At 32.4% G+C, this 23,112-nt stretch overlaps 1 protein-coding gene across 1 annotated transcript; it reads left to right on the plus strand.

The window, feature by feature from the left end:
* The first annotated feature begins 1,819 nt into the window (after positions 1-1,819).
* On the plus strand, positions 1,820-8,264 carry LOC127848683 (uncharacterized). Its single transcript, XM_052381270.1, has 4 exons — positions 1,820-2,730; positions 3,361-3,458; positions 3,914-4,003; positions 4,438-8,264. The coding sequence occupies exons 1-4, from the start codon at positions 2,579-2,581 to the stop codon at positions 4,488-4,490; spliced, it is 393 nt and encodes a 130-aa protein (XP_052237230.1). The 5' UTR covers positions 1,820-2,578; the 3' UTR covers positions 4,491-8,264.
* Positions 8,265-23,112: the final 14,848 nt, after the last annotated feature.

A 23,112-nucleotide genomic window follows, 5' to 3' on the forward strand; every position in this document is an offset into this window, starting at 1 on the left:
CTTATTTGAAACGCTCTCGAGTCAGTTTCCTTGGCCTAGGACCAGCACTTTGTGTCCTTCGGGAGATCATAAGAACGTTCACACATTGGGGATCGAACTCATGACCTCCCTGTCATTAGGCGGACACCATATCCATTCCAATACGGCCACTTGTCAGGGTGGTTTACATTGAAAAACACGATACATGGACTAATTCAGATAACAATGCAACACATATTTGCATGTGCCTTAAATAGTAAAGAGTACGTTATATGTAACGTTGTTAGATTACAAACATAGGAAAATATCTAAATCTGCGTGAATATACATGTTATAACATGCTTTTTTGCTTTTAATAAAAGTATTTACATATATGCGCTTCTTTTGTTTGTGTCTATTATACAGTCGACCTTTACATTTTGTTAATTATTTACTTATAACCAAACAAATATACCTCAATAAAATCGAGCTAAAATAAATAGGTTTTAAGTTAAATACAGGTTTACAAAATGTTCAGGTGGCGAATATAATCGGTAATTGGAATTTGAAATAAGATTAATACATGTTGTGAATTAATTTTGCGTTAATTTATATTCTGACGTTAGTTTAACTGCATTGTTTGTCATTTATTTGCATTAATATAGATTTAAAAATAAGTTTACTACGTTTTTTGTTTTCGTTATTTTGCATATATATTTTGTGCATTCGGTCATCGCAACTTTCAAAGCAAATCCATGTACTGTTCATTTTGGTTCATTCAAAATGCTAGTATTTTGTTGCGGCCTACTCTTTGAGAAGATACTTTTATGTTCCGTCTGTTTCACAACCGTAAACAAGATAGCTCATAATTTGCATTGCAGTAGATTATAAATTCGCCGCCGTGCATAACTATGTTATCTGGTAGAGACTGATTCTGCCTTTAAACACGTTAAAAAAATGCAATATTGTTTACGAGACTGCACTTGAGAACGAGCCCAAGTATTAGTGTCCCCAAACGTTGTGCGACCTATCAGATGTCTTCATTTTCCCCGCATTTTAGGTGCAATGTTCTTTCATATGTCAAAGAGAGTGCGCTGAAAAAAGCATGTGGGCTGGTTTACCCTAGTAACTTAACAGCTAAATTTATCTACATGACATGTATTTTTTAAATTTTCAAATGCGCTAAAATTGACTCAATACGGGTTTCCGTATTTTATTGATAACCAAATCATCACCTAATACCAACGTTCGGGGCCTAATAATGCATATGCCATGTGTGCAGTGTGCAGTCATTACGTTTGTAATTAGATGCGCAAACCTCAAAACATAGCCATTGAAAATACGAGAAAATTCCTTTGGTTTCAGAATGGAACGTATGGTCGATTGTTATAAATAAAGAAATAATACTATTTGAGTAAATAGTTTTCTAACATGTCAATATCCAATTATTGTTTGCATTTGCTATATTACAATACTGTTAATTGATTTGGGTTCCATTTGATGGTTCGTGATGCAAAGTCATATAATGTTTCTTTGCCTTTTCGTAAAGGTAGATGACTATCTTTAGTTTACTATTATACAGAGTTAACAGTTTAGTGTTTGTTATAATCGGTTTTTGTCGTTACTGTAATTGTTTAAATGTGTAAGTGTTTAAAAGAAAACATTTGCGAATTGTTCCATTTAAATAAAAAACAGATAATAACTATAAAAGGCTCCTACAAATTGTCAATGCACAATAAGTACCTTAGTGCAAATGCACCGAGGTCAACCTTAGAATTGTTTACGTACTTTTATATACCATCCTACGGCGCCTTGAGTACTGGCATGTAAACGCCTCTTGTGTCAGTCTTATGTTAATTTAGGTCCATATTAGGTTTGTAAAGAGCCCGTGACAAACGTTCCGTTTACATATTTAAGCTGTCGTTTACTTAAATAAGACTTAAGTTAACAAACACTGTAACTGTTTTGTAGTGGAACATACAATGCTATATACGTGGATCTGAACACTTTATCTTAAAAACAACGCGGGTTAGCGGTTTTATTTGAAACGATTGCACTGTATGATTAAAATAAGCGTGGCATAAAATAAAGTGATCTATTGATTTCGTGGTATAATTCCATCAAAGGAATTTACAACGTGCTACGAGTATAGTAATATTTTGATTGTGTATAATGTTCCTTGATTTATACAATCTGTGTGGAAACATCCCGACCACCGAGTAAACAACTGCACATTTGTTGTAACTGTGGAAATATTGAGCATCTAATGTTTTGTCGTCGGTTGGCAAGTAATCTAGACACAAGTGTGGGATTTCTGTAGATAGATTGGAGGCCAAGCATACGCGAGTTATTTATACAGAAAATCGAATGGATTGAACGCAATATTTTCTGATATTTATATGAAAACTAATTTACCAAAGATACTACAATTATTTCTTGTGATACGATTAAGATAAGAGATATTAAGAAAATACGTTCTAATTTACATTTGTTTGGCAGGCATTTCATGAAGGGAAACTGCGTTCATTGCGGATAGACTTCAACTGACTTTATCTAACAGGGACTACTGAACAACTGTGTTTGGACTTCATTTTAACTGTTATTGATCTTTTGTTCCACAATGGTTGCTGTTACAAGGATCACATTTTGTATGATTTTGTGTGCCATTGCCGTGTCAGAGTGCGGTGCGAACAATATCAAAATAAACGACGCCCCAGAAGAAGTGAAACTTGCAAAGATTCAAGAAGAAATGGAAGAGTTTTCACTTAAAACGTAAGCAGTTTTTGTATTAAATAAGTTGTGTACCTTAATATAAGGAATTCATCTAAACTTCATATCAGTATAGCCTTCAGATACACACATTTTAAATAAAACCAGTTAAACTGTTCTTGTATATTCAAATTTGTATTTCTTATTTATCAAATATCTTTCTCATCGTATTACTCAATTACAATTGGACTGTTCTTACTTATGCTTGATTATATTGCTCACGAGTGATGCCAGGATTCAATGTTCTGTCTTGTGAGAAATCTAACGATAGTTACGTCCTACTATTTAAGCCCAGATTACAATTTACAGGTATGACAAATATATTTCCAAAATAATCCCTATAAAAGTATGAAGAATAATGAATATAATAACTTAAACGTAATAGTCAAAGGAATTGGTGCGTCTCCATAACTATTCTTAAACGGTTACTTTAGTTAATTAATTTAATCGTATAATGTTAAATACGACGGCATCCCGAATCTTTGCTTCTGTAGAACATTACAAAAACATGATTTTGAAAAGTAATAAGCTTTTAATAGATCAAAGTAATGCTTTATATTTTTTACTTGAATATCATTGTATACCAACAATATTGCTATATATTAAATGTATAAAAAAATTCGTATTTTTCAGAACTGTGCACCACTTTGCTCGCCACGGTCTCTGCGCGCACATTCAAGGCAAACTTAAATTCTTCAAGGCATTGCAGAAGCATTTCACCGGAATCTCAGGTGATACAACTTTTAAAAACAATATTAAATAGTTATATTATTTTTATCGGTGTGTTATAAAGTTAAATCTTCATTTGAAAGTGGAATAACTTCTATTATTTTCAAATGCGTGCGCATTAGAAATATGAACATAAACTCCCAATTGAGTGATAACCGGTTTACATGTACTGTTCCTTCTACGTTATACTACTTATCATCTATACGCATTCCCCATGTATTTTAGCACAATGTTCGATCCTTCTCTCGTTTAATACCACATAAAACGCGCAACCTGACCATTTACTTGGAACAATTTAATAGCGTTAAACTGCGTAAGAACAATGTTACTTTAGATGAATCCCAAGGAAAACATTCTCTACATGGAGAATTGTCACTAATTTTGTTACAACGTCTTCTAGATCGTTTGAATTTTCTATAAACAGCATGTTTTATTATACCATTACCATGTGTTGCAGATCATATGAGGGTAAATTTCATCATGGATATCTGTTCTCATAAGGATGAAATGCTGGACCAATGGGTCAAAGAAATCTTCGACATAGATGGTAATACGGTTGCAAAATCACATGGTTACTGTCACTTAAGTCAATTTCAATATTTAATTGTAACTTACCTTTTGATTCGTTGATGTTGCGTAGGCTCGGTTTATTTAATATTGTTTATATTGTCATTGTTATTAAGGTCACTTATGAAGGTATCGAAAGTAATGATATTACTTGTAGTGTTAATTTAAATAAAAATTCATTTATATCGTCATATTGTATTTCAAAGCTTCTACATAGCCTCACCTTAGGCAACCTGACATTACGACATAATAAACTGGATTGAATTCTAATTATCAGTTCTTAGGAGATTTGTTTTTGAAAGAGGCCATGACCCAACAAATCAACACGACACACAATCGCAGAGCGAACACGATGTCACATGTACAAGCTGTGGTCACCGGTAGGAGTTATTCATGAGTATTCTTGGTTTTCAGGGGATGGCTACATCTCACATTTCGAGAAGGGCATGTATGACCACATCGACTGAGACGCAAGCAAGCATGGTAACATCGATCACCTTGATCCGCCCTGTTGATCTTATGATTTATATTATGGATAACGATTAAACAAAGTTCAATTTCGAAGTGTATATGACAAAACACTGCTTTAAAATTGAACTGTACACTTCTCGATAAGTACGTAAAGTTAAGTTTGGAGCTGGAACATCTCTCCAAAAAGACATATTTTAATTGGGCGAACAACCACATCGCATACTGTATTTGCTTGAATAAGTAATATGCATGCGTCTTAATTTAAGGACATTGTTAGATGTAATTTATAGTATTTTTGTTATGTTCTCGTTGTAAGTGTTTGTATTCTTATTGTAATTCTGTAAATAACACGAAATGTATTGGTAGATGTATATTAACGAATTGTGTCATCGAATAGGGCCTATTTATTTCAGTTATATTATAATGTAACTATAACATGTATACTAATATCACGATCAAGCACACACTCGAAGATCATGTTTCCTTGAATATTTATACTGCCGCTTGACCATGTTTATGTCCATTTATTATCGTTACATAGGGAGTTTATTTCAAGTAAAGCAAAAGATACAACCTTTTTGAAAATAGATTCGTTTGTTCATTGTGTATTTTTAATGTTGTATATATGTAAATATTTGCATTAAACCATTTGTTAACATTGTTAAACAAATAATACGGTTCCACTTAATCAAATCAGTTATATGTGTTGTTTGATGTGTTTAAGGAAACGTTTAAGACAAGATGCTACACTAATTGTTTTACACACAATGCGATGCAATAATGACAATACAATAATAACAATACAATAATAACAATACGATAATTATAATACAATAATTACAATACACTTATTTATCTTCTGACAATGTTTCTGGAGTCTCATTATTATTTAGATTGCTTCTTCTTTCATAATGGTTGTGAAACTAATAGTATTAGATTTAGTTTTTCTGTGTTTCATTCACATTTATTGGAAATAGTCTTTAATCGATGCGGCATTGTTTTATTTTTTTGTAATATGTTATATGTCCGGATATATTGATGTGGTTATTGCCACATAATCATGATGATTTATGATTTAATAGTAATGTCTTATAAATCACAAGTGCGATACGTACCTTTTAGCTAAAATTTTTAGTATGTGGTGTAATTAATATATAAATTAATTAAAACATTTACTATTTAAATACATTAATCTTTGTTTTCTTAAATTCGATAGACGTGCATAAATCATTGTCTTGATTATAAGGAATTTATTCTTGATGACAGGCTTATATATGTATAACGGCTTATTTGTATGGCTAACATTCCAGTGTCATAGTTGAAGTGTTATAAAGATTAGCATATACACTTTAAAATTTGATACGCGCACAACACCAGTGGACCACATAGACGACATAGAAACCGTCTCATTTTAAAACATGGAATACATTTATATATAGTCCAACTTTGTAAATATATTTACACCTTAATTGAAACTAATGTTCATTCCTGATGTCGATACATAATCATGCATTCCAAGAGATAAATGTTTCAGCGCAGTTATTCTTTGAACGTCTTATTGTGAAGAACAAATTGATTTACAGAGATACATCCTGATATACAGTCAGCTTCGTGAAAATGCACTGGACTAATAATCACATATGTAATTATGTTTATTAGGATTATTTATTATTAGGAAATCAGAAACATGCGTTAAGGCAGGAGATGGCAGTCCTGTAAAATACGTTCGCTGTGTAACTCAATTAATAAAACACCAATTAACCAGTTGCCACATGTCAATCAAATTTTTTCGATAACCCAATCTGATATCGATTTTTCACACACCCCTGAGCAGCGCATATCTGGCCGACAAACAAAGCGTGTCGTACATATGGAACGAGCGTAACTTTTAAGGGTTTACACATATTTTATATCAAATGTATGATCTTTGCTGTTTGAATATAATTTAAAATTCCAGGTGTTATACACACTGTATAAAAGGACATTATTTTACTTATCTTTCTTGAAAATATGAACGAGTAATACAAAATAAAATAAATATGAGCACATCAGTTGTGCGTTCTTTAAAACGTGTTAAACCGTTTGATGCACACTATTATTAAGCAGTTTGGGCAACCTAAATATTGCCACACGTGTTTTTTTAATAATCTCGCCGTTATTGTTGCTAATTAATAAATAAAAGAATATGTTCATCAGAATGTAGGAATATTGAGGCATTTTTAGGTACTGTACACAAGAAAAAATGTTTAATTACTTCCAATAACATATTTATTTTTTGTGGATTATAAACAACGGAAACATTCATAAATTATTAACTTAAATATTGATTTTAACTTAGTAAAAAAAAAGCAAAAGGTGTATTTAACGCGGCTTATCCAGCTATAGTGACTTCATGTGTAAAGTCTACAATACATAATAATGATACGGGGAGAAATGTGAACATTGCAATGAACATATACAGGTGATCCAGTTATAAACAAATGCATTCGAATATTTGTTAACAGCACTGGAAAACCAACATTTCATTTTTCGAGGGTGAACTGTTACTTGTTCGCATTAGAAAAAAACATGATATAAAATGCATATCAGACTATCTGTAAATGAAACCACGAAATTAGGCATATATTGATTTATGGTTTAACTCAAATTTGATTTATATCTTAACGAAGAGAATCAGTGCCTTTTTAAAAAAAACATAAACACCAGGGATCTATACATTTTAATAAACGGAAAAAACGCACTCATTCATAATGATATAGATGCGTCATTTGGATCGAATACTTAATATATTCATCAAAATAATTATATATAAGGCCGTTTAATACAAATCCAAGATTATAATAAAATAAATATTCATTTTTACAAGGGATCTTTATTCAGCTCCCTATAATTGTATATGAAACGTTTCTGATAGTCAGTCTTTCGTTTACTCATTTATTTTGATTACGCAATTTCTCTCTACAGCATATATGATTGTATTAAAGTTTTACAAAGCAGTTTAGTTTATTTTGCGGCGTTAACAGTTTATATTGTAGAAAATAGCCTGATACATAATTACAAAATATACGATTTCACCCGCCTAATCCGCCATAATTGCGATATGCTTGTCGGAGTTTTCCAACCACTATACCACGTGACTGTGTGGGCGGAGCGATCGATAATTTGGCGACTTGTCAATTATAATACAATATTGTGCATTATACGTAGGCCTTGTTGAGTGTAACAATCAAAGCGATGGATATCTTTTGCTTATATTGTTTTGATACATGTTTAGATGTGCAATGAATATAAACAGTACGATAAAACAACAGCTTTTTCAGAATATGTCCTTTTTAAATGCAACATTTTCAATTGTTGCTTCAGAACAATAATTTACCATTCAAATTGTGACGTAGGTACTTTCTCAGTCATAAATTAAACGCCTCCGATTCGTTCACCGAAAAGTAATACTTAAAATAAACCCTTTTAGATGACACAAATACATTATTATATTCAATATTTCGTGGTTAACATCTGATGACGAAATTATGTCTGTTTATTTATATTTATCGCGAAAGGTTTTGCGCGCAACTGTCACATTCAATATAGACATTTCAAAATGATTAACCGGTTGCACGTCAAGCATGCTACCAACAAAGTCTTTTCTTCCTACATGCTCACTAAATTACCTAAATGTAAATTATGTTTGCATCAATGTACTAAGACAAACAAAATTATGCTGTATTATGTACATATGTATCAGGGTTTATTAAAATAAATATTTTGCCTTCGTTTTGTTTCCCCAAAATTTATTCACTGTGTTTAACAATCGCAATTGAAGTTTTGTGAAGGTTTTGCACATTAGGTTATTATTTATACTATTCTGTAAACAGAGTTCCCTACATTTAAACTCGAAATATTCGCGTCCGTAATGTTTTGCACTATTATTATTATCCTCTACTATTGCACATAAGCTGTCCGCCATATTTACACACCAATGTCCATTACAATTACATCTGCAATATTCGCAAATGTATAAGCAGAGATGAAAACTAGGCACCTATGTTTTTAAGTTATTCACTGTTATAAATGTAATGTATGTTATTAGAACAAAAATAAGGACATGTATATAAAGAGGTACACATGATACGGAGACACTGTGTTTTAGTCCAGATTTTGCATGACTGTGTTTATAAATTATAGCTTAAAGGTATGAAATCTAGCATTGACCGCATATTGTTATTGCTAAACATCTCAATTGATCTCATGTAAAATCAATGGACTTCACGTTTGCATTTATTAAACATTAGTGTTACTGTATACGCCTATAATCTTCGAGAAGATGCGTTTTTGTACCGCCTCTTTTACATCCGTATACAAATACTCTCGTAATATGCATTGTAGTACATGGACATTTCACCGTTATTCAAAACTATGTTATCTGGAATAAACTGTTTCTGCCATAAACCACGTGGACCGTGATATGCGCAATTGTTTACGAAGCTTGAGGGTGCAATTGATATTAACGAGCCCAACTCTTCGTATCACATAATGCTGTGTGACCTATCATATATCTCCTCTTCTTCGCTGAATTATTCTGTTATATGTCAGAGATATGGCGGTTAACTAAACAAATGGTTGCACGAACCGTGTGGGGTGTTTCACCTTACTACATTTCATGCTGAACTTATTAAAAGGACAGGCGTTTTTTTTAAATTGGTTATGCGCTCAAATAGACACAACCCAAATTTCCAAATGTCTATGATAACACAATCTACAACATAAACCAACATACGGAACCCTATTAATGCCATTGGTGCACATTTTCACATAGACTTGTTATCATCAAAAACATAACCCCTTAAAAATACGAAAACAAACCTTCAATTTTAGAATGAAACGTACAGGCATTGATGGTAAATAAAAAAAAAAATGATTCTAAAGAGTGTATTACATTACCTACCATTTAATTAGTATTTTATGTATCAGTGAACTGTTACTTGTTTTGGTCCAATTACATTGTTCGTGATGTAAAGTACAATGTTTCTTAGGCTTTTCCGAGAGGTATGTGAGTATTGGACTATATAGTTAACTATTATTTAGATTTAACATTTTTAGCATGTCGACACTGAATGTTAAATTTTTTAAATGTTTAACTAATATAGATAATTACAAATTTTCGGATAAAACTGGTAATGAATTGATGCTGACTTTAAAAGGTTTTTCGGAATAGTCGATTTGCAATAAGTAATTTCGTGCAAACGCACCGAAATAAGCCTAATCGTATTCGTACTTTAAAAACACATCCCACGGTACTTAGCGTACAGGCATGTTTATGTCATTTGCGTCAGTCTAGTCTAATCTAAGTCCGTGTTAGGCTTTAAAAGAGCGTGTGACACAATTCAAATATTTAATCTGTCGTTTACTTATTAAGGTCGTGTGTTCACAAACACTGTCAATGTTTTTGGACGGAAACATACAGCGGCTTGGCATATAACAGCGGCGTTGCGAACACTTTAACTTCAATAACAACGCGCACAAGCGGCTTTTATGAAATATTTGCGTTGTTTCATTGCAATGGGCGTCAAACAAAATAAAGAAAAAAATCGTTGACTAATTCCACCAACTTGGATGTTACAACGTGTTGCGAGAATTGTGATATTTTGTGCGTGTAGTAGGAAATTTGGAATTGTTGCGCATCTAAGGCTCTGTCGTCGGCTGACAAGTAATCTAGATACAATTGTGCCATTTCTACCGATAGATTGGCGCCAAAGCGAACGCGTTTTTTTTTTTATCTTGAACATCGAATGAATACTAAGTAAAATATTCTGATATTTATATGGAAAATAAATAGAGAACGATAGTACACTTATTTCTTGATATATAATAAAGATACGTAGATATAAACAAATAGTGTATATACAGCGTTTAATTTGTACTTCACCTTCGATGAGCAGACATCACTTGAAAGGTAACGGTGCATCGTGCGTGAAAATAATCGTCTTCATCAGTGAGGAACTACTGAACGTTTTGTTGACATTGAGTTAATTGGTATATGTTATTGATCCTTCTGTTTGAGAATGGATTTCGTGGTGACGATTGCGTTGTCTATGTTAGTGTGTGCTATAGTATGCCAGTGTCATGTGCGGACACTATTATACTAAACGACGTCCCAAAAGAGGTGAAGCTTGCACAAATTCACGAACAAATGAGAGAGATAGAGTAATCACATAAGACGTAGGCATTTGTTTTAATATTATCATTCTATACCTTAAAATCTAATAATCAGTACCTAGGACCTTTTTAAAAAAGAGACATGGCCAAGACATTCGACAAGCAATCACATGAACAAGCTGTGGTCACCGGTGAAGTTATTCATGAATATTGCTTGGTTTTCAGGGGATGGCTACATCTCACATTTCGAGAAGGGCCTGTATAACCACATCGACTGAGACGCAGGGCACCATGGCAACGGTGATCACCTAGAACCGTCCTGGTGCACATGCAATTTGTAGTCTGGATAACGATTAAACAAATGTCAGTTTGGAATTATCACATTTGCAAAACTATTGTAAGATTTAAGTATTCGTACATATAGGAAAGTTCAAGAATATCGCTCTCCAAACATAAATTGTAAATCTGGAAGAACGTTACACTTTATTTGCTTCAATAAGTACCAGACCTTAATGTTTATGCGTAATAATCCACGAACTTTATCAATGTTATTAATAATATTATTGTTATTTCTTCGTTGTTATAGTTGGTGTTAGTATATTTCTTTGCAATTAGGCAATATTTATTTGTTATGTGTACATTCATTATGTATTATTTTATGTTTTATTTATGTCGTGTACATATTTGCTTAAAACCTATTGTTTTTATTAAGGTCCGTCCTATATGGTTAAAAGAATAATAAGTTTCTACTTAAAAAAAGCTCGATGATATGACAATGATGACAATGCGATAATCACAATACAATGTTTTAAATATAATAATGACAATACGATAATAACAAAACAATACTTTCTAGCCTGACACATTTTCTAGAGAGCCATTATTATTGAGGCTTTTGCTTCTTTACAATGGATTTCGAAATGTATATTAGCTATATGTTTGCTGTTTATTATGCACATTTGTTTTAAATCATCTTAAACCGATGCGGCATTGTTATATTTTGTAGTATGTTATACAGGAAAATCGGTTCATATTATATGTCTGGATATATCTTTGTCATTATTGCAACATAATTATGATAATGCATGCTTTTGAAATGAAAAAACAAACTACGATATGTAGGCATTTACGTGAATATTACTATCTTATAAGCCACAAGTAAAATCAGTAAGTATATGGTCGAATACTCCAGTATCTTAGTTGAGCAAAAACATGTTTTAATGTGAACTTCCAAAACGACCTAGAAACCGTCACAGTTTTAGCATTCATTTAACTTCTTTATAATTAAATATTGTACATATATTTACAACTCTTTCGAAACTTATGTTCAGTTGTGCTGTAGATACAACATCATGCAGCCCAAAAGATAACCCGTCGCCATTTTATTAACGTACACGTGCTTATATTGATCTTGAGCTAGCATGATTAGCTCACGCATTCTGTAATTCTTATCAAACGCCTGACATTTGTATGAAAATAACTCTAAGGATAAATGGAGCTGGTAAAACTAGTGGTTCTCACTATTGACCATAGAGTATGACCTCGAATTTGAGCCAACGTTTGTACTCATGACTTAAATTTACCAAAAAAATTAAAACAAGTTCAAATGATGTAAGATATGTAACGCACACGACACACATTGCTAACATGTGCGGCCATGAAGTGTGGCATTGACCTTGAGTCAATATGAATGACATTCCCCAACATTGTATCACTAACCTTCAAAAGCCGTATGCTATATAGACCGGACAGGACAAAGGCAGTTCACTATCGGGACATTAAAATAAGACATTGACCTTTTGCTTAATTAGTTAACCATTTCTACCAAGTGTCATGGTAATTCGTCAATGGATATAGGAGATATGGATCCGATAAGAATACAGAGACTCATTTAAGACCATAAATTGTTTAATTGAATTGAGTCAGTTAGATTCGTGAGTTGCGTACGTTGTTTATTTCGGTGGGAAAGGTCAAACGTTCAAATGGTGCAAATCAGTTTATTTCGTTAAACACCTGATATATTGCTTCAAGATGCGGGAGTATATGATTTAGTGTTTAATGCTAAGAATAAGTATTACACTTATAAAATCTTTGGCTCAGCGGACAAAAATCTGCTGGAACTATGCATTATATATTTCAGTGTCGCTTTGGAATAATCATGACTTTAAGACCTATGTATCGGTTAAAATTAATGAGGTGTGAACGTATTTCTGAAGTCATCAATGACATTTTAGCTGAAAAAGAAGAAGTATATGCCATAAATTAAATAAAATTAAATTCTGCAACCATTTACATAACGAAACACAAGAAACCTTCATTGTTATTGAGTCTACATTCAAAATTAAATTCGATCCGTTTATTAAAGTTATTTTTTCAAAATATTGCTACAATAATCAATATATTTATATATACGTATACATTAATTAAACACTTGTATCGATACTTGTTCTGCTCTTCATTCAATTTAAAGATTTGTTTTTAAATGCTGAGGTAAGATTTTTTAAACAATTTATTGGGATATCTACGGACACGTATTGTACACCATTTATAACCGATTTATTTGTATTCTGAAATGAGGACAATCAGCGGGTTCATACAGTTCCTTATAATACGAAAATGTAAATGTAATATTAACTGTTTTATTATTGATGAAACAGTTTTAAATTGGCATTTCTTAATAGCTAATTGATTGACTAGTATTGTTCCTTTTTAGAAGTACGTCACCACAAGCGACGATATTGTATTTTTTAGATATTGTACTTTTTAGAAGTACGTCACCACTCGTGACGATATGGTATTCGTAAACCGTGAATTAAAATATATAAATTACATAAAACACCAAGCATTATCCAAATAGTAAGAGTATATATCCATTAATTTGAAAGTATTCCGATCAAATTTGAAAACAAACGCGTTTGATTCCAATAATGTCGCTTTAATGGAATTACTATTTTTATATATTTGATTCTTAATATTTAATCAACTAATTTTGTTTTATTAGGGCATTTTTCACTGTTGAACAAAATTGTGTCTTTGTGTCGTATGAACAAATCTGCATGAAAACTACATTTGGACTCAAATCGTACATCAAATCATTTCTGTCGTCAGTTGTCAAAACACCTATATACTGTTTGATTCCAATAATGTCGATTTAATGGAATTACTATTTTTATATATTTGATTCTTAATATTTAATCAACTAAACTTGTTTTATTAGTAGTAAATTTTGCAGTAGCCCCCCATTAATAGTTTTATTATTACTTTACAGTACCGCCCCTGGATTTGTTTCACGTCATTGTGTCTTCGCCTGTCAATTACGTCATAACTCTTTCTCTGGTTCAGTTGTAAGCTACATGCATAGGTCATTGGGTTTATAACGTTCAATTTAATTTATATTTTCTCTCTGATAGGCGTTTCTTTTTTGATTTAATTATTATTAATTTAATTTTTAGCAGTCACATTAACAACCAAGCAATGTACTATGGAATTTTTACACCCATTATTGCTGCTTCTTCCTGTATTTGCGCGATGATTATCTGAAATATTAACTTAATGACGCTATATTTTTAAATCTTTTTCTATAAAGAAGGAATGTAGTTGACACTTGTTTGTAGTTTCATTTTATCGTTCGTCAAAAAGTTGTAACTCTGTTGCTCTGGTATCTTCAATACCATTGAGTAATTAAATTGTAATTAAATTTTAATTCCCTTTTATTATTGTTTGATTTGAGTGACAATGCTATGACGTTAAATTTTATTTACACTTAAATGTATTATGAATATTGTTGGGCCAAGTGTGAGGTTGAGCGCTCTATAACCGGTTTAAACCCCCAATGCTTTGCATTGACCGTTCCAAGGCGGTGACCCCAGCTTTATTCATATTTTGTGTTTATGTTGGTTTGTATTGTGCTGTATTGGGCTGTTTTGTATTGTTTGGGCAATCGGTCACTTGTCTTAAAAAAGGACCAACTAATTGTTTTTAATGAGAATTCAATACTGCTCCAGCAGCTGGAGTTTCACTTCTTTATATCGTAAAACAAACTGCAGAACTGCAGAGTCGTGCTTAAATGCAAGGAATCTCAACCACTCAAACTTTACATGAGTATCTCACAGATTAAATGCGTTATGCTCATCTGTAGAAATACTGTGCATAAAGTAAGCGTAATATTAACATCCCATAAGGAAACTTGCGAATAATGACTGCAATTATGTTATCTGACATTATCTGTTTTGCCCGAGACCTATACAAATGTCACGTAAATATGTTTATGACGATAAAAATAACTGCACTTACTGAAGGTGAAGACAGACATTCGTGTCACAGAATATTGCGCGTGGCCATTGCATTGTGCACACTTCTTACGGGCGTAGGTGCATCTTTCCATGTCAATGCAAATATATCAAACATTATCTGGTTATATGGCACTTTAAATGTCCATCCCTTGTCGTTTGTCATAATTCAACGCACGTAAACGCCTTTCTGCGTATATGCGTCTCATATTGAACGCTACATGCACTTACATTATGTAAAGTGCCTGTGACACCGTTTTACTATTTTATCGGACGTTTATGTGTTTTTGCAGTGTCACAAATAACATTTAATTAGGCGATGAACATTAAGGGTCTGACATATACTTTAAATGGCAATACTGACTACCGACTAGTTTACAACATAAACTTTCACGTTGGTGAAATAAACGACATTTAAGTAAAAATAAGTGATGAACATAATTTAATAGGTAATAGTAATAGTATTATATTTTTAATTTTCTACATCTTTGAAAGTACATCGAAGAACGATTATTTTGAAATTTACGTTGTGAAGTATGAATATCAACCACAGTATCATCTCTGTGAAAGTATCTAGACAATAGGAGTACACACGCCACTCGAAAGCAATTGTTTTATCCGAGGAATAATTACGCAACTGGGGTTTTGTCGTCGGCTGGCACGATATCAAGGCGCCTTTGCAGACGATTGTGACGGTCCTGCTACTGATAGCTCGTTCTGCGAATCAAACACAAGTAATTTTTCTGGGAACGGACCAAATTATATGTTACATTTTCTAAGAAATCTTTATTAAACAATTCTCAAGAGGAATACAATTATTTCTTGGGATAGGGTGTTATTTGTAGATCTAAACGTATGCTGCTGATTACGCCGTTGCTGTAGTTGTATTTAAACACAAGGAAACAGTTTAGTGGTGTAGACATTATAGTATATATGTTTTCTATCAGGGACTAAACTCAACAGTTTGCTAAGTTAAGATATACGCGTCTGCCTGAAGATCTTGATTTGTTAACATTTGGAGAATTATTTTGATTTAATAGTTTCGACGAATGACGTATTTGAAGGTCTTAAGCGTTTCGTGAAGATTGAATTTAAATCAATATTAAAAGAAACTTGTCTAATCGATTTCAAAATGGTCGGCTCAACGAGAACATATTTTTATATGGTAGTGTTTGCTATAGCTTTGTCAGTGGCGGTTGCAGACAACATTGAAATCAACGACGCCCCAGAAGAAGTTAACCTTGACATATTTCAAAAAGAAATGGAAGATCTAGAAGAGCAGTTTCGACATAGAACGTAAGCCTTTATTATATATAAACATGTGTTCGTATTGCATCGAATAAACACATATTATGATAGAGTTCAACAAGTCGAGGTGAATAATAAACGGACACAAACTAGGTCGTAACTATTTACATATGTATTGCTTGTTAATAATATAAATTTAAAGGTTTAAAATCGTTCCTGACAAACATAATGAGGCTCTCTAATCTAAATAATAAATAATAAATAAAGAAGTTATGGCAATTTAAGTAAAATGTTCAATTATCTAAGTATAAAAGGGGCCATAGTTCTGTCAAAATGCTTGATGCAGTTGTCTGCTCTTGTTTATAGATTGGGATCATGTTGGTAAAGAAGTATGCAAAATATGAAAGCAATATGTAGAAGGCCATAGAAAATATTTGAAGTGGTACGCAAACTTTATCATAGATTTATCAATAATATGCATATAAAAGGAACAATTATTCTGTCAAAATGCTTGATACAGTTGTCTGCTCTTGTTTATAGATTGAGGTCAAGTTGGTACAGAAGTATGCAAAATTTAAAAGCAATATCTACAAGGACATTGGACTGCATTTTTGATTGACAAAGAGTATAGCAGATTTCCTGTTATATTATTTGCAAAACAATAAAGTAATTATACAAGATTCTACATATAAAAGCAGTGTGTACCACTTGGCGCGTAAAGACAGATAAACCCCATCTAAATTAGATATTGGTTGTGTGAATTAAGCGCGCATGTTCATTCTCATTCCCGTATCCGTTTTATGAAATACATGTTATGTGTGTCCTCATTCTCCAGGAAAGTGCATCACTTTGCTCGTCACGGTCTGTGCAATCACATGCCCGGCAAACTGAAGTTCTATAAAGCTCTGCAGAATCACTTCCACCACATCTCAGGTGACTACATACAGCTAAATTGAACAAGTAACACGCATTTGATGTCGGTGTTATACCATCACGTGAAAGAAAAAAATCCTTATTCCCATTTTGGCATACCTACGTTATGGAAAATACTGTATTATTTCGTCCATTGTAGTGTTATTATGAATATCAAAGCTAAGGAATACTAACTGAGTAATAATACCTATTTCGTTCCCGATAAGTGTCGTTAACATATGATGTACTACAAAACGATATGTTTCATTCCTAAGCGAACATCTAAATATTCTTGTTTTTACATTCAATTGTGAATACGTGGGTGTCCTTGCAAGCGAAGATGGAACTTACGTTGTTTTTGTGAAACAGAACGATGTTTGCTTTTGTTGATTATGGATACATACTATACCATTCCTACAATCTCAGTTTGTATTTGCCTTCTGCAGTTAGTTTGTTAAATAGTGTTTTTAAGAAAACACGTGACTATATATTGGTGTTATTTGCAATCAATCTATTTCAATAACTCATCAACCATTCTTTATACGTCCTTTTGATGTATGTATTTTTCATTTTCTCAGCATGCTATTATTAATTCATTACACATTTAAATTCTTAATTATTAAATTGTTATTATATTGAAATTTTAATAAAATGTAACATTAAAACAATTCATATTAACGAAAAAACAACAACGTATTATTATAATTACTTCTTGATTACTCACTGGTCGTATCCTAAACAAAGAATGACATTTTTTTCTATAAAGGTGCATTGCATCCTGAATGTATATTCACTATGATCACGTGCCAGCTAATTCCCTTCTATATACTTAATTATATATTTTACAGATCACATGAAGATCGTCTTTATAATGGATATCTGTTCTCGCAAGGATAAAATGCTGAACCATTGGGTAAAAGAAATCTTCGACAGAGATGGTATATGCGTTCTCTTTGTATTTTAACTTAAGTCGAATTATATCAATATTATTTTACTGTTCGACTCGCAAAAGTGTGGTTTCCGACCTTTAAAAAGCGGAAATATATGCTTGTTGGTTTTTTAGTGAATTGCGCCATGAATAAGCAATATCGTACAGAATTAAAAGTAATGAAAGTCGTTTTAATACACGTTTTGGATTTCCTGATGCGAGCGAAGTAATGTAATGTTATATACCGAATTTTTACGGTAAAAAGCAGCAACACTGTATCAAGCGATCTAGAAAGTCAAAACATCGCATAACTACATACTGTAAAATCTTGTCTGTGTCATAAGGAGAGGTTTCCTACTATCAGAACGATTGTCTTTATTGATAACAAGAGACCTGCTGCTCGACAGCATACCCATCACACACATGCCTGAATAAAACCTGGGTCGATGCAAACATTGTTACTGTTTTTGTTTCAGGAGATGGCTACATCTCACACTTCGAGAAAGAGTTGTATGATCACGACTGAGTCACATGCCAGACTGTCAACGTTTATCATGAATTACTGTCCTGAGAATAAACATGGAAATACAGCATAAACGAAAAAATTAATGCAAAAGCCACTTTCTACTCTATATATTGGCAAGACTATTTGCATGTTTTGGGAGTAGACCCTGATTGGTGATGGCAGATATCAAATATGTGTTTATACAGGCGCCACACTCTCTATGATTATGCTTTCAAAAATACTACTACCAGGTAATATATATATATATATATATACGTATGTGTCAATTCAAAATAACCTGATTATTGAATTGAAATTGATACTTGGTATTGAAATTGGAATGGTTGTGGCAATAATCTTGCAGTTATTAAAATATACTTGTATAATGGCCATTTATTAATTTGCTTAAACGTGTATATCATTAACACTCTCGCATTCTGTGAGAAAAAAAAACACACACCGACTTTGTATTATAAAACGTGTTGTTTTACCCGAATAGAGCTGATAACTTGACGTTAAATACTGAGTTTTATATATCATTTAAAAGGTATGAGATATATTTTTGATCCACGACTACATTGTCAATAATAATAAATACTAAATAATGTTTAGGTCAATCTCAAAGTATTTACTGTTTTTGTTTAAATAATACTTTTGTTAGATTTGTTCTGTTTAAATATTAATTACACGTTTGTTGGATTTTTTTCTGTATAATATAATTTTAGGTGACGGCAACACAAATTAAGCTCATGATAATGTTTCTTATGTTTCGGTTGATACATTAATTTTAAATCTTATTAATAATTTCATAAGCTCTATATATGCGTTGTATACACATTAATCCTATTAGAAGAAATGGTGATGTTCGTTTAATTGTTTAGAGAAGGTAACATTGAAGCATTGATTCACCTTGACATATATATATAAAACAGTAGTCATGACAACTCGTATTGACGGTTAGGTGTACAATTATGTATCTAATGCCGAGTTATGTTTATAAAATAAACAATATGGATGTATTCTTTGTCAATTACATTAACTTTACAACGATTTGTGTCACTTAATAATTTAAAATGTATCAGTCTATGATAAAAGTATGTGTTTTATCTCCTCTACACTTTCCTTCGTTGACTTTATTAGTTTTTTGTCATGTCATGCTAATTTATTTATGAAGATGCATTTGTAAGTTTATAAGTGTACCATGATTATATTATTAGGCTAATTTTCGAAATATGATAATTTCAAATAATAATCAACATAGAAAAAATCTATGGAGTCACGTATGTTTAGATATGTAATCAATTTCGTTATATTCCCAGTAGGTCAACAGCAGAATAACTCCAATAAGAAAAGTGTCAAACAATGATATAAAGGCACAGGGTGTAAAAAAGCGCATTTGTCATAATGACAGTTAATAACATTCGGAATCAATGTAATATAATGTATATACCAAGATTTCTAGTGCACGCTATTACACTGAGCACACGTATAACGCACAGCGGACTAAACTTTGTTGATTCACTCAAATTTCGTACTTCGCTAAAGCGATATACCGCAAATACTGTCCTAATTTCAATTTTTTGTCGTATATCATGGCTAAAATGCTAGTCAAGAAAGGAACTTAAAACTGTTAAACATGAATTGAATACACATAAAAAACACTAAACAACGATACAAAGCGAAATATATCTTTCACCTTAAGTGTTTTAAAACAATGGAGACAAAGCCATTAAGACGTCGTTTTGTAAAACAAAACACAATCCATTGCAGAATAATGACCATTAAAATGTCAAAGCGTATTAGCGAGCGCTATAATTCATATTCAAGTTAGTGACAGTATAATGCTCAGAGACGCTGTTTATGTGTAAACTGTCGCAAATTGCTTCAACTTGAAAGTGTTTTAAAAGGCATGCTTTCATGGATGTTTTTGTTTCTACGCTTTCGCAAGGTGCTTACATAATTCATATATTTGTTGCTGTCGATTTATATTTAATGTGAAGGATGTATTAATGGCTAAGATATCCATAAGATACATTTACAGACGGTGCAGCTGTTTTACGTAAAATTTGCTACCAATGCCTAGCATAGTTCGTTTATAAAATTCGAATTTAATAATTATTAAAATACAATATAAAGAAGGTAAACTCCAGCTGCTGGAGCAGTATTGCATTCTCATTATATACATTTACTTCGTTCTTTTTAATTTCTTAATTAATCACTCTCAATATTTAAGTAGATTTGTTAACATTGCATAAACGATCTTTCAGAGAAAATTATATTTCGCATGCGTGTAAGTTTGAACTAATTTGTGGATTAATTATACAATCAGCATCGACTCTCATTCCTTTTAATAGAATCAATATTCACGTAACGGCATGTGGTCTGCGTCAAACAGGTGGTTTCCAGTCAATCACCGTAAATTGTCGTGATCAAGCTTGCATAAAGTTTAAATATAGAGAGCCTGCATGGATTCCGTGCAAGCTATTAAGATCAAGATCAAGATGCTACTTACATTTGACAATCGGTTCCGATTAATAACATTAGTTCGGCGGTATTGCACAGAACCTGCGTATGTATGCAGCACACATGCAGACCTAGCTTACGATTGCAATTAGAATTAGTCGTCTCTATGTACATTTCACTAGTTGAATTGCAATTATAAGGTCTCGGTCAATAACTTACGTTTGAATTGACCAAACTTAGGGAATCTTTAGATTATGCAAGCTGGCGTAAAATCCGAGGTTGTAATTGCAGTCAATAAGGTCAAATCCAAGGTCACTGTTTCTAAATATAAAATACTCAATATTTTAGTTTGGATAGTGTACTGCACTGAAAATGTGTCACTAGTTAACATACATACACACATATTCGGGAATTTCACGTAAGGTCAGTAAGAGCTAAATAAAAGGGACTGTTACTAAAAATACAGTTTCTGCTCCATACATTATATGCTTGTAGTTAGGATATAGGTTTTATTGAACTGAAATGTTGCATGCATGCAGATATTGCAATTACATAGCTAAGGATTGCATACTCTGAAAAAAGTTAAAATCCTAGTTTCATGTGCTTCACTGTTTCTTGTTTTTGTGTTATTTTCCTTCCTTAAAGGTTTAATTTAACTTTAACTCTTATGTCAATGTTCGTTAATGTTGGAACGTTTACTATTGACTTCACTACTTTAAATGGACATGACTTATAAAATTAACTTGAGACATTATTTCAGATTTAAACTGGTCGTGACCAGCATTCACTGGTTTTCTTTGTTATATGGTGTATGTTTTTATATAACGGTCAGTGACTTAATCTGAGTGTTCTAGTTTGTGTTCTGATGATAATGTGTGTTAATATTTTATTAATCATAAATAGGGATTATTCTCCATCAGCCAAATAGTTACTACGCTCACACGGGAATCATAGCAGGCGGTACAACACTTAACAGTAAAATACCATTGTTTGATATTAATCAGGCAAATAATTAAAGTATATGTATTGATTAATAAAAAACAACAACAACGCAATCAAATTTGTTCACAAAGAATTTTTAAAGTTTGGGACAAAATTAATATGCATTTCAACTTGATTACATTAATAGAGCCATAAGTCTCCATATCTGGTAGTTTATGTTCACCTATGGTTTTTGGCTCATCTAGGGCTTCCAGGACAAAGAGTCTTTAGCGAAAATCATATGGAAGATACATGGTAGTATTGCTATACAAATGTAAAATATAATATCGTGTATTTTCGCCACTTTCTGATTTAGCGCCACCTAATTGGCATTGGCTCCATCTCTTTTGAAATAATGCACACGTATGCATTACATCGGCAAGAAGCTTATGTTCTTGTTAATGCAGCAACGTGTTTATGTTACAAGCAATCGCTTGATATTGTTAGCAATTTAAACGCGTAAAAATGAACTAGTGTAAATGTGCTCGTTAGAGAGCCCATAAAAAGTGTGCTTAACAATAACTCAACCATGTCACGAATTATAAAGGTTCACACGTTCCTAAATATGTTGTTATTGTATGTTTCTGTACACCAGTGCATAAAATATTCATGCCTGAAAAATTCCTGATTTTAAAACTAATGCAAAATATTTGTTGAAAAACATACATAAACTTATTCACCCTGTAAAGGTTTTCATGGATTGAACATCCGGTCCTTAGCGCCACCTCGGAAGTAGCATTGGCTTATGTATTTCTTCATCTCAAAACAGGCGTGGCGCCCAAGATTAATGGTCGTTTAATAACATGGAGAAAACAAAAATATGCACCTGTTTGAACCCGCTGCAAACGGCAATCAAATTAAAGAAATATATATTATTGTTTAAATAATAAATTTGATTAAAATTGTTACGTTTGACGTTTGTTAATATCATAAAATCATACCCTGGCAAAGATCCTCTAAATTTCGTTTGATTGCTGATCAGATACGATGACATTCATTTGTTATAAATACTAAACACACATACGTGTGTCGGCATCTGGGGGCGTTTCAGTAAACATCGTTAGACAAATTTAAAATACGATACGAACTTCAAAGACACAAATTTATAAAACACAACAAAATAATAACACCATTGTGCG

This window comes from Dreissena polymorpha, chromosome 10 (assembly GCF_020536995.1).
Source record: "Dreissena polymorpha isolate Duluth1 chromosome 10, UMN_Dpol_1.0, whole genome shotgun sequence".
Classification (NCBI taxonomy): domain Eukaryota; kingdom Metazoa; phylum Mollusca; class Bivalvia; order Myida; family Dreissenidae; genus Dreissena; species Dreissena polymorpha.

Bases quoted from the DNA above. Each gene is read 5' to 3' on its own strand.
- LOC127848683 (XM_052381270.1), top strand. From the start codon at position 2,579: ATGGTTGCTGTTACAAGGATCACATTTTGTATGATTTTGTGTGCCATT. The intron at 3,459-3,913 runs GTGATACAACTT...CATGTGTTGCAG, and splicing joins GCATTTCACCGGAATCTCAG to ATCATATGAGGGTAAATTTC. The intron at 4,004-4,437 runs GTAATACGGTTG...CTTGGTTTTCAG, and splicing joins AGAAATCTTCGACATAGATG to GGGATGGCTACATCTCACAT.